Source organism: Marmota marmota, unplaced genomic scaffold, assembly GCF_001458135.2.
Source record: "Marmota marmota marmota unplaced genomic scaffold, marMar, whole genome shotgun sequence".
In the NCBI taxonomy this organism is placed as follows: domain Eukaryota; kingdom Metazoa; phylum Chordata; class Mammalia; order Rodentia; family Sciuridae; genus Marmota; species Marmota marmota.
Window position 1 is genome coordinate 14,367,507 of NW_026000048.1, and position 12,386 is coordinate 14,379,892.

At 41.7% G+C, this 12,386-nt stretch overlaps 1 protein-coding gene across 31 annotated transcripts in view; it reads right to left on the reverse strand.

Annotated features, from left to right (window-relative positions):
* Window positions 1–512: 512 nt before the first annotated feature.
* Window positions 513–12,386, reverse strand: part of Kiaa1217 (KIAA1217 ortholog) — a 761,286-nt gene continuing 749,412 nt past the window's right edge. For 15 of the 31 annotated variants that reach the window (XM_048812695.1, XM_015495236.2, XM_048812686.1 and 12 more), the window contains 6 exons: window positions 9,777–9,896; window positions 5,452–5,487; window positions 5,223–5,300; window positions 3,521–5,110; window positions 2,898–3,020; window positions 513–2,161 (listed from right to left, as the gene is read on the reverse strand). In XM_048812695.1, coding sequence (XP_048668652.1) covers window positions 1,664–2,161; window positions 2,898–3,020; window positions 3,521–5,110; window positions 5,223–5,300; window positions 5,452–5,487; window positions 9,777–9,896 — 2,445 coding nt within the window. In that variant the 3' untranslated portion in view covers window positions 513–1,663. Of the gene's footprint in view, window positions 2,162–2,673; window positions 3,021–3,520; window positions 5,111–5,222; window positions 5,301–5,451; window positions 5,488–9,776; window positions 9,897–12,386 lie in introns of those variants that run through there. The other 16 variants (XM_048812689.1, XM_048812684.1, XM_048812687.1 and 13 more) reach the window with 4 other exon arrangements.

Sequence of the window (12,386 nt, forward strand, 5' to 3'; positions counted from 1 at the left end):
TCAATTCATAATTTTGGTGTTTTCACCAACTTTCCTATTTTTTAAAAATGAAAACAATAGTGTGGTATTTGCTAGTATATTTCCCTCTAGACTAACGTCATTTTTTTTTTCCAATTGAGAACTCAAAAAATAAATCTCAGTGGTAAAGTCATTTTATTTCTATTTTACTTCTACCGGAAATGTAAGAAAACAGAGAAAGAAGTAAGAGGCTCTCCAGGAAGTGAGGGTGGAAACTCGGCAGGCAACCAGGTTTGCTTTCTCTTAGCCAAACCTTGAGAAGCCACAAAGAAGAGAGTGAGTCGGCAGGTTACATACAAGTTACGACACTTGCATTTAATTTATTAGGAACTCATCATTAGTCACCCCAGAGTTTTCAGAAAAGCAGTGTTGTCTGAGAGGTTGTTGAGTTACATGTTACTTATAATGCCCTCAAAGCCCAAAACACTTAACTTGGTAATAGTTACATTTTGTTCTTAGACTCGGAAGTAGTTATAGTGACAAGGTACAAAAAATAATAAGCATGCAGCCCTTTATTTAGTTTTGCAAAGTCTCTGCTCGTAGTTCTGTATATTACATGACTGTGTTATACAAATACATTTATTTACAAAACACTCTAGCTGTGCAAACTCGTTGCTTTTTAAAAATGTATGGATAGCCCCATTTCTGCCCATTCCAATATATCTTCTTAAAGCATGCATAAAAATTAACTTTGGTGTGGGAAAACTACTCTATGTGCTATCACATACAGTATTTTTGTCTATTTATATATTTACAAAAGTTGATCAGTTTACAGAACCGTACAGAAGTGTACATTTTAAAATCCACAATGCAATAGTGTGGGTTACCAGGTCTCAGAAAACGAAGGAAGGGGTTCGAAACTGTAAAGAAAACAACCAGAGAATCTCAACATGTTTAAAAGAAAAACAAAAAGAAAAGAAAAAAAAAAAGCAAAGAAAACAAGCTTACTTGGGCTAGCAAATTATTATACATACTTTTAATGGCAGTGCAATAGTTTCATAAACTGCTTTCTACAGAAGCCTCCCTATTGGCTTGCGTAGAAGTTCATTGGCTTAGAGTCTAGCACACTACTTTCAAATGTACAATGCTATAGTATCAAAATGTTTTGGCAAAAAAGATCTTGAAAGGAACCATGAAGTTTTGACAAAAATAGAAATCTGTAATAAAGCTAAATAACACTAAAATAAAAGGAAATATTATAGTATCTGTTTTACAATTTATATAGTCACACTTGTGTATTTCTCTGTTCACTTCTAGTCTCCGTAATGAAAAATATTTTTATACAAAACATACTAAAGTTCTGGAATCATACATGTTTTACATGCTTAATACAGTTTCCCCCATCTCTCACACACCCTGTCCGCTCCCCAAACTCTCTTTTTGGTAGCAACATGCTCACTCCATTTGACAGGTGTCATTCTAGACAGTAAACACTATGTAGTTACAACAGCAACAAAGTAAAAAACAAACAAGCTTTACCGAGATCTATTAATCCAGTATTTAGCACAAACTTGTCATTAAGCCTCAAACAGTACAGCAATATGTTACATTCTCTTGTGAAAACAGTTGTTGCAGACTGCTAAAAATGAAAAACAAAACAAAACAAAATATGTAACTCCGACTTGGGCCTAACAGGATTTGGCCTTTAAGAGGTCTCCTTGGCTGTGGAAGGGGTGGCTTTGCTTGAACTTCCATTCTGTGCCTTGTAGCTGGTGAGGCTGGGAGTATGGATGGTCCTGATGCCCTTGGCACCTTGGCTGAGGGAGGTCGGGGAGGCAGGGGAGGGAGGGGAGGAGGAGGAAGAGGAAGGAGGGACTGCTCGGCCATTTTGAGTCTGCAGTGAGAATGAAAGGTGGTGACCTTTACCTGTGTGAGGGGGGCTCTGAAATTTTAAGGAGCCATTAGAGACAGAAGGGATGAGGGAGGCGGAGTGAGTGGATCGTCCTGTTTGAGGGCTGAGAGGGTTAGAAGTAATCGATGGTTTAGTAGCAGGCGGATTAGGAAGGTTAGAGCTGTCACCACTAGAAGAGGGCAGAGAACTGCTTTTCCCAGAGCTGGGGGAAAGGGCTGGAATCTTAGAAGCAGGTAAGGAGGGGGAAGTAGGCTTACAGTCCCCAACAGCTTTCTTAGCACTTCCATTAGCCTGCAAACAAAGATGGCGGAAGACAGTTTATCAGAAAGCTGGTAACACGATCAGCCCACAGGGCCTGGCAACACAGCCCTTCTGAGACTCATCCAATAAAAGAATAACAAAATAGTTCAAGGCCTGAACTAAGTCTTGTGCTTTTCTAGACCTGGCAGATCCCCACCACCACCACCCCCCCAACCTCCCACCCCAGTCCAACCACATAGCAAAGGATGTCCAGGCAGACGGAAAGGAAGAAAGCATGTCACGTCACTCCAACTACCACTTCCTGTGGGCAAGGTTGGCCGTGCATTGGGATTATTATTGGGTTTGGGTGGGACACTTTGATGGGAGAGTTAATGTACTCCTAGAGATGCAGTCAACACAGACGTTAGTATTGGTGACTTTAAGGGCAGTTCAACAGCAGGTTGGTTTGTCTCTGCTTCCCAACGTGTTCTTGATGAAGCACTACATTCACCAACGGAAATTCAACTGGTCTGGCACCGTGTGTTAACAGTTAAAATTTGGAGTCACAAAGTAAAAGATGTTTTATTGCAAGCATGCAAGAGCGTGGTGAAAAGTTTAACAAAGGTTTTTTTTTTTTTTTTAGACTTTCTTCATGCCCCCAGATCCAGAATGTCTACTGTAAACCATAGCTTACAAAGAAAACATAGTATTTGGTATAAACTAAGTCAGTGACTTGCTTCAAAATGGAAATCATGTCCATCCAAAATTGGGTTTAAGGTAAAACTACCTGACGATATTGGCGAGGATCCTGCAGTTTGGATTGCTTGCCAGGTTTGTCCAGGCTTCCGGGTCTATTCTTGGAACTCATAGGGACGGGCATCCTGCTTGTCTGTGGGGTCCCACCGGAGCCCTGTGGGAAGGACCAGAGAGAGGGGGAAGAGAAAGAGAAGCACGTGAGTGGATCATCACCAAGGCTGCCCCCACTGTGCGCAGAGAAGGCCAAGGGGAGAAGCCAGAGCCCTACATGCAGGACAGATCTAGGAGACACCAACGTGGGTTAATTGGAAGAATCAAACAGAATCAACTGCTCACTACTGATCAAACGGATTTTAATGTGAGTATCAGAGCAATCATTTCCAGAGCCAATGGCTGACCCAGCATCCGGACGTTTACCCGACACCAATCAGCAACAGAGGTAAAAACAGAATCAATTAGCTGTTAGACACCTAGTTGTTGTTGTTTTGAAGGTGAGAAAGGATGAGAGAAGGGGATCATGGCGAACACACACAAAAAAACCACGAGCCACCTGAAAGGAAGCAATTAAATCACAAGACACCTTTGGCTAATGGTGATTATGGCAGATTTAAGAAAAGCAGCTGGGTCTTTTCATTTTCCACCAGACCAAGATACCTTACGTGAAGCTGAAGATACTGACGTGGGGGGCTCTAGGGCAGGGGGGGCTTCATCCAGAACTAGCAAGTTTCGGGGAGGGGCCTCGTGGGCTGTGTGGGATGAGCTTGCAACAGATTCTCTGTTGGAGGAACACGAGGTCTCGACTAAGGCTTTGGGACTCATTTCACTGATCGTACTTTCAAGCTGTTTGATGGTCTTCTCCAGACTGTCCAATGTTCTGTAGGTATTTTTCCTAATTTCATCAGTTCTTGAAACCTGAACTGTGCTCTCTAAACTGGGCTGCTCCTGTCTCCTGGCCATATTTTTCGGGGTGTCTTCAGGTTGAGACCTGGTGATTTCGAATCGCTTGGCTTCTTTGTGCTGTTTCAAAGTGCCATCCTCTTCCTCTTCCTCGTAGACCACCACCTGCAGGGTCTTCTTGCCTGTCTTGGTTCCCGTGCGGATTGCCTGAGTGAGAGCAGCAAGTTGCTTTTTAGGGAACTTGAATTTAAATTTTTTCTTGGGGCTTTCAAATTGGTCCTCGGCCACGTCCCCTTTGCTTTCGGAATCTGGAGAATCTGCCAGGCTCAACTTGCTTGGCTCCGTTTGGTTCATGGCCTGTCCTGCTGGGGGCTTGGTCTCTGCTGATAGGGAGAGTGGCTTCGATTTCATCTCTGTCTGCTGTCCCACAATCAGACTTCCTGAGGCAACCTGCGTAGGAAACATGTCGGAAGCATCATTCTTGACTACGGAGTCTCCATTTTCCTCTTCTTCCTCCTCCTCTATCTTTTCTTCCGTCATCATTCTCTCCAATTCCTCATCGCATTCCTCAAAGATGGTGGAAAGTCTCTTATATGCAGACCGGATGTCCATGGGTTCATCAAAAATGATGATAACTGGTTTCTTGTCTAGGCACACGACCGGCTCTTCGCCTTCAGTCACCTCTGGGTGGGAGGTCGTCTCTTTCTTGGTATCGATGTTGACTGTCTGCACATCTTGTCCCTTTTGGCTCACTATATCATGGACCTCCCCACTGGACAGCACCTGGACAGCGGTTTTGGTGATCATGAAGGCGATGTTGTCAGTGGCTGAATTTTCTTCAGTGGGAGAACCTGGAATTGAGTCTCCATCATCAGGAGGATTCAGGTTTCCATGCCTCATCCCTCTGGGTCTTAGAACAACTTGGCTAATATTTGTCATGAGCCCATCTTGATCTTGTGTTCTGATGTCATGACTATTCAATTCTGTTGATCTGGCAGAGGAGGGAACGTGACACTTATCTGTATTTTCCGGTCCTCGTTCACCCATCTCCTTTGTCTTTCCGTAATTCAACTTCTGATTCTCAGGGTACTGCAGTCCTGAGTCTTTGGGCCCTTGGTTTATTTCATCTTCTAATGAGTTCGTGCCAGAGAAGCTGAAACTGACCTTTGGCATATTTTTCTGGGAATAGTTTCTACTGTCTCTATATAAATTCTTATTGGAAATGGAATTTTCCTTCATTAAGATGTCAGTTTTATATTCTGATGTTCTGGATGCATCAGAAATACTATTCTCCATTCCTCTTTCCCACTGAGGAGGGTCACTAGGTCTTAGAGCCCCTGCAGTAACCTGCAAGCAAGAGTGGAGGAGGAAAACCACACACATTAATCAGCAATGGATCTGCAAGGGAAGGTAATTATCTGCATGGTTATCAGCTGGAACACAGATGTGGCGAACTCACCTTTTGTAATTCCATTTGGGGACCATTGTCATATTCAACATCAGATTTCCGTACATCTTCATGGAAAATTTCCAAATTCTGGTAGAATAGTGTAGGACATGTTACTCCACAAAACCACATCCCCCCCAAAGTGGACTATAACTAAATTGTTTCTTTAATTAACATTTCCAAACATGCTGGTCAAGCACAATTGGTTACACGCCAATCCAGAGCCTATGGCTCTGTTTACCTGGGATTGCTTTGTTCTCCAACTTCCAAAAATGCCCTGTGTTTGCACAAGATGAAAGTCTCAATTAGCAAAATATTTCAAGTATTTAAAATTTTGTGGGGGATCATTTACATGAATAGGGGGACCAATCAATACAACTTCTTTTCAACCTCTGACTGTGATCTTAGTTGAATCTGGAGCCAGAATTGCAGAAAGCACAGCGTATGGAGAAGCAGTGTATTCAGATTCTAATCCAGATCTTTCTCTTAACTATATGACTTTAGGCAAGATATTTATTCACTTGTCTGCACCTTCGTTTTCTTGCCTAGAAACTGAGGAGTAAGACCAGGAGATTTCAAATGTCCCTTCCAGCTTGATTTCAGTCCTATTTCTGCTTCTGTGAAAATTGTCCTATAAAGACTTCTGCATTGATTAGGTATGGTGCTTTGGAATTGGAAAAACAACAACAACATTATTTTTCCCTGGCCAAATGACAGATTGAAAATGTCTTTGCAGTTTTTACGCAGGTGTCAAGGGGTCAAAATAACCTTCAAATTAATAGCCAAGACAGTCAAATCCAAATTCACAGTGAAAATGCTGCCACAAAATACAGTCATGTATCACTTAACGATGGGGACCCATTGTGACAGATGCATCATTAGGTGATTTTGTTGTTGTGTGATAGAGTGTGCCTATTCAAACCTAGAGGGTACATCATCCACTCAGTGTGGCCTCTTGATGTCATCAAGAGACATGAGGCTGCTACCAGTGGCAATAGGCCAGGCTGTCTTACTGTGACATTTTTTAAATAAACAGAAGCACACACTAAAGTAATGATACAAAGTATCAAAGGTACAGGGGTGGGACTGGAATTGTGGCTCAGGGGTAGAGCACTTTGCTAGCACATGCCAAGCACTGGGTTCGATCCTTAGCACCACATAAAATAAATAAATAAAATAAAGGTATTGTGTTCAACCACAACTAAAAAAAATTTAGAAAAAAAGATACATAGGTATTCATAGTCTAGAAGATACATAAACCAGCAACAGTTGTTTATTATCAAGTATTACGTACTATGCATAATTGTGTGTGCTATGCCTTTACATGTAGGTCTGTTTCCATCACCAGAACCACAAATAGGGCAGTAATGGGCTGTGCAATGACCTTATGGGTGCAGGGAATGTTGCTAGGGGACAGGGATTTTTCAGGATCATTATTGTATATAAGGTCCCCTGTGGACCAAAATGTTGTTATGTGGTGCATGACTTTTATCTAAACACAAAACAGATATATTAAGCTAAGACAGTGACAGTGACATCATGATTCAGCTTTACTTCTCTGTATATTACCATGCAACTTTTATTCTCTACATTTTATGGTGTAGAGCAAAGGTACATTTCTGAAGGTCTCACTAAGGCTCAGACTAAAGGGCCCAACAGTGAGGCTGCAGGTAATAATGGAGCTTCCTCTAGAAGCACAACCTCACCAGCTTGACTGTATGAGCAGCCTCAGGCCATGCCACCACCTGGACACTAGTGATGCCTTGTGGCTTCCAAAGCACTGCTGCCCCTTCTTGCTGTAGAAGCCCAAACGGAAATGGTAGTTATCACAGGGTGCAACACAATCCCGAAGAAGACTATTTGGTTAAACCAATGACAGGGTAATAAAGCCAATAACCCAGGCTGGGCCAAACTCAACCCAAAGCAGTCCTATGTCCCTATATAAAAATGGAAAGAATGTTCACATACACTCAAGGAATAACACACATGGCAAAGTTAATTACACACAGAAATATCCACAAGGCACATTTAGCCACCCAACACCTCCTGTTTTAACTTCTGCATGTCCTCATGTTGAAGTCCCCCCTCAGAAGGGCAGTGCTGCAATTTGAACCATACAGTTTCTCTTATGGGATTTAAAATGTTCAGATTATAAAACAACTAACATGTCAAGTGCATGGCTTTTTTTTAAAAAAAAAGTTCTGGCCTAAGGTTCAACTCCAAATATGGAGTTAGCGTATTATGCTAGGACCTGAGTGAGAATTTACTCTCTGAATCAAAGAAGGGATTGGCATGTAATATTAGGAAGACATATGCCAGACTGGGGTGTCTTCCTGCTCCCATTTATTGGGGTATCTGTCCTGATTGTTCAGGGGTCCATGCCACACCCATGTTAAATATTTCCAATGTCACCCTGCAGAACATGTATTTTGATGTTGATTTATTAGCAGAAATAACCAGGTGGAAAGTCATCATGTTAAAGGTGTTGAGGAGGCCTGGGGTCGTGGCTCAGTGGTAGAGTGCTTGCCTAGTTCAATTCTCATCACTGTATATCAAAAAAAAAAAAAAAAAAAAAAAAACCATCAACAACTAAAAACATATTTAAAAAAAGGTTTTGAGGATACATTTCAAGTGAACTATCATTTTCATCATGATCTAGAAAAAGGAATAAATGTATCAAAGCAAGTGTGACACTGGGTCAAAAGTGTCATGTAAATGGAAGCTGATTTTTTTAGTCTTAGAAGGTCAAGACTCTAATATGTTTCTAGGCCCCAAGGGTTAGATTGCTTACATAACTGAAGAACCATACTCAATATGCAAATGGACAATAAACCAAAATTAGAGACATAGTTACAAGAAAATTGCATAAAAGCAAAGTATTAGGCTAGAGCTTCATGGTAATAAGAGGAAAACATTTCATTTATGGGACAGGTGAACAGTCCAGGTAGAGGTTAATAATGACAAAACTGGGAGATAAATTTGAAACTTATGGTTATCATGAAGTAAATCTATATCTGAGTAGAATGATCCAGAAAAAGTACCTGCAATTAAACCCAGTGCTGGACACTCAAGATAGACCTGCTGGTTTTCCAAAAGATCCTTGGTTGTGATAAATGAATGGGATATGGATTTTTAATTATGGAAAACAAGAAATCTCATGCAACATTCTAGCCAAACTGAAAAGTTCAAGTTAATAAATCAATGATTGCCTCTTTCAGAAGGGATCCTTGAGAAGTTCCAAGTTCCCAGTCAGTGTTTTAGACAGAAATGGTTGCATTGTCCCAAATATGCCACGCTAGGTCATGCCAGGGCCACCCATGAGTTAGTTTTAATAAGGTCACATAAGAAAATTCCACATGAGAAAATTTCACATGAAAAAGCAATATATTTCTGATGTGACTCTGAGTTCAAATTAGGAGGAGGGTTTCTTCATGAGAATCTATCAATATTCTTGTGATCTCCCCCTGGTGGAGAGGATTCTCCTTCCCCTGGTAGCAATTTTATATGTCCCTTATGCAGCAGATGTGGTTCACCCAAGGGCTCTATGCTGGCTGTGAGCCAGAGAGGAGCAGATTTCCTGAAGGCTTTGTCAGACCAGCCCTCAGACACTGTGACGTGCCATCTCCCTCACTTAGATATGGACCAAGGATCCCAGTTGGAGAAGTTGTGGTGCTATCTTGCACCTGATTAGTTTGACTTTATTTAAGGGAAACTTTGAGTCCCTGAATTCTGATATATAAGTTCCTGGTGAGAACTGTTAGGACTTGAGTTGGTTAAGCTTTTTATCCTGATATTTAGACAAGAGTCTTCATTAAAATAAGATGGCTTGAAACCCCCAAATCATAAGTGCTCTAGATCCAATTTAAAGTCTCAGCTCCAAAGTCCAGGTTAATATCCTTTCTCTAAAGTATGTATGCATTGACAGCTGCTTTGTTTTTAAGCTTGGACAATCTTTTAGAAGCTACAAATATAGTTCAGTGCTAAAATTATCTCATAAGTGTATCTTAGAAGACCCACTTTAAAAACTGGTAATACTTCACAAAGATTCTGTTGGGCATTCTTGGACATTTGTGTAAATACTCATAGGTTCTATGATTCCATATTTATACATATGTGACTGAGGTATTTTCTGTTATGCAGATCTTCTCTGAGTCTAAGGCTTTCACCTATTTTTAATATAGTTTCTTTCTGTCTTTTTTTTTTTTTTTTGGTCCAGAAGACATGTTAAAAGTTGGAAAACTTCTATATATTTGGTTGCTATTTTTTCTCCTTTCTAGAGTTGTTCTAGAAAATCTAATAGTCTTTAGTTTGGAAAGATATTGCCTAGCTTTTGCATATACTATTATATGCTGGGCATAGACACATGATGTTTACTCTGGAAACCTGAGCCAGGTATCTCTGATCTCAACCTAAACCTGTGTCTCTATTAGTTAAAAAAAAAAAAAAAGGCAGAGAGAAGGAGACAGAGGGCAAGAAGGTCAAGTGCAAGAGAGCCGTGTTAGTGTCAGAGCAAGGAAGAAAGGGCTGTCTGACCATGTGGCAAATGCATAATTGCCACGTTGTTACCTTCTTCTCCTTGGGTGGCACTGTGGCGCCTGGCCTAGTGTCTTTAGCGTGAATGTCAACCCGGGACTGCTCAGCATGACTGTTTGAATTTACTTCCATAAAGGAACACTTCTGGAATGCCTAAGGAATTAAAATAGTGAGGTTAACAGGGGTCCAAGTATACCAGGCAGAGAAGAAGGAAACAGGCAGGAATCCAGAAGCTCAGGAATCCCAGCACTGGGGTCCTGCCTGCAGTCGCAGCAGGGAAGCAGCACCCTGAAATCCTGCTCTCCACGGGCCCTCAAGTCAGCAGAACAGTTGGCTTAGGGGTGAACGTCTGGGACATCCTCACCAAGATAAAATGGGCAGAGCCCTTAAGAGGAACACCCTGGGGCTGGGAGTGTATCTTATGACTGAGCACATACTTGACAGGCATGAGACCCTGGATTCAAACCCCAGGACCAAAAAGAAAAAAAAAAAAAAAGGAGAGGAACACCCTTTCTTTTGTATGGGTGAACCTGATTTGCACTTCGTAGGGTTTCTTGCTCTGACCTTTGCAAGATATTGAATGTAAGTGAATTAAAACAAAAAGATCTTTTCCTTTATTCCTTTTTTTTTTTTTTAAAAAAAAACAATTTTATTGTATTATAGGAAGAAGCTCACAGGACATTTTAAACCTTAAAAGTAATTTTTACTAATCCATTCTCTGAAATAGTTAACAGGTCCTACCCTGCTCTGAGGCTCATTTACAATGAAGTGACCCTCCTCAGCACCCACACATGCATTTCCACATGGCCAGGGAGCTGCCTGAGCCCTGGAGATCTGCCTCTGAAAACTAACCATTGCCACCCTGGGAGCCAGAGGCTGGCTATGTGGACACTGACTCAGGGAGGCCAGTTCCCTGGCAAAGAAATAAAGTAATGACTGTCACTAGAGGGCTGAGAAGGAAGTGGACATCCCCAGAGATTCCTGACACTTTGACCATGACAGCAAGAGAGTTGAGGACTCAGGAACCCAAGTTCATGAATTTTCAACCAGTTAGTTTTGGGGAAAAGGACCATCACCAAGGCTTCTTCCAGAGAACAAATAAATCAAAATATCTGGGCCTTTTCCAATCCCCCAAATAATTCTAAAGTACAGTGAGGATTGAAAATCACTTATGTAGGGTTGGGGGTGTAGTTCAATGCTAGAGTACTTGTCTAACATGCATGAAGCCCTGGGTTTGACCCCTAGCCCTGCCAAAAACAAACAAACAAAAACCTCCACAAACAAACAAATAAACCCCTTATGTAAATGCATCATCTCAAATAATTGTCTAGTATTTTCTTTATGTCAAATACAGCCGTTTGGAAATAAGTTGGCAGGCAGAAAGGAGAACTGGTGTCTTCTCTATACTAACATTCCAGAACTGGTCCTAAAGTCCAAATATAGCTGATGGTGAGAGCCTCCTCTGCACTTTCTCCCATGGCTCTGCTTGTCTCTCTCTTCTTGCCCCCCTGCTTTCCCTGCTACTTCACAGAAAGCCAGTCCTGGCTCGCCTGAGAATCCCTGGCTTAAATGCCTGCCCATAGCCTTGCTTACTGAATCTACTCGCCATCTCTGTTGGGTTGGATTTCAGAGCCTATGTTTTCTTCTGATGCCTGGTGATGCTCTTAGAGGGGGCTGCAGAGTCTCCTCATCCTGCCCAGGATCTAATTCTAGAGGAAGAGGCAAAGAAACCATCAAGGCCCTTGGCCACTGGCCTAGAAGGTTGGTTCTTTGTCCCAGCAGGAGAGCCAACAGGGCTTGGCTGAGTTAGGGTCACAGCACGTCATTAATCACAGTTAAATGACCATCCACCATGGGGCCAGAGGCCAGATACTCCATGTAATGAAAAGTGGTCATCAAAGAGGGCATCAAAGATTAAGATTCAGTGGAGGGAGGCATTCCCAAGTGGCAGGTTGGAAGTGACTACAATAAATGTATGACTTCTCTTAAATGGCTTAAACCTGGATTATTCACAAATCTACAAGTTATTCACTTTACAAATCTATATGCTCCAATCATTCTAAAACCCTGAAAACAGTCTTATTTGGTGAAGGGATGTCCCAGGCCAGTCTGAGTTTTACTAAGGCTCAAAAGGGTTTACGCACATGACAGAACAATTGAGAATCCTATTTTCCCTATAAAATCCAGCAGCTCAATTCCGGCAGTTATTACCATGGAAACTAGTAGTGAAAACGACATGATTTGAAAGACTCCCTACTCCAAACGAAGAAGGAGAATCCATGGGCCTGCACAGCCCCACTGGTGCAGGGGGGGAAATGACATGTTCTGGAGCCCCAAGAGGTGTGACTATCTGATAGATGGAAATATCCTATAATACTCAGGAGTCCAACAAAATTCAGAGTTTAGTCTGGGAATTGTGTATGTGTCTCCAATTAGACAAGTTTTTAGAACACACTCTTAGGGAAGATTCTTATCTATGACTAGAATGTGAGATATCAGTTTTGGGTATAGTTCCTGTATCCCATCCTTAATCCTATGAGTGAAAAAGTAATAAGCATGTAAAGCTAATAAAATATCATTTCTCAAACAGGCCAATGCAAAAGCACAGCACATTTTTTTCAGCTCTTCAGAATATCTGACAAG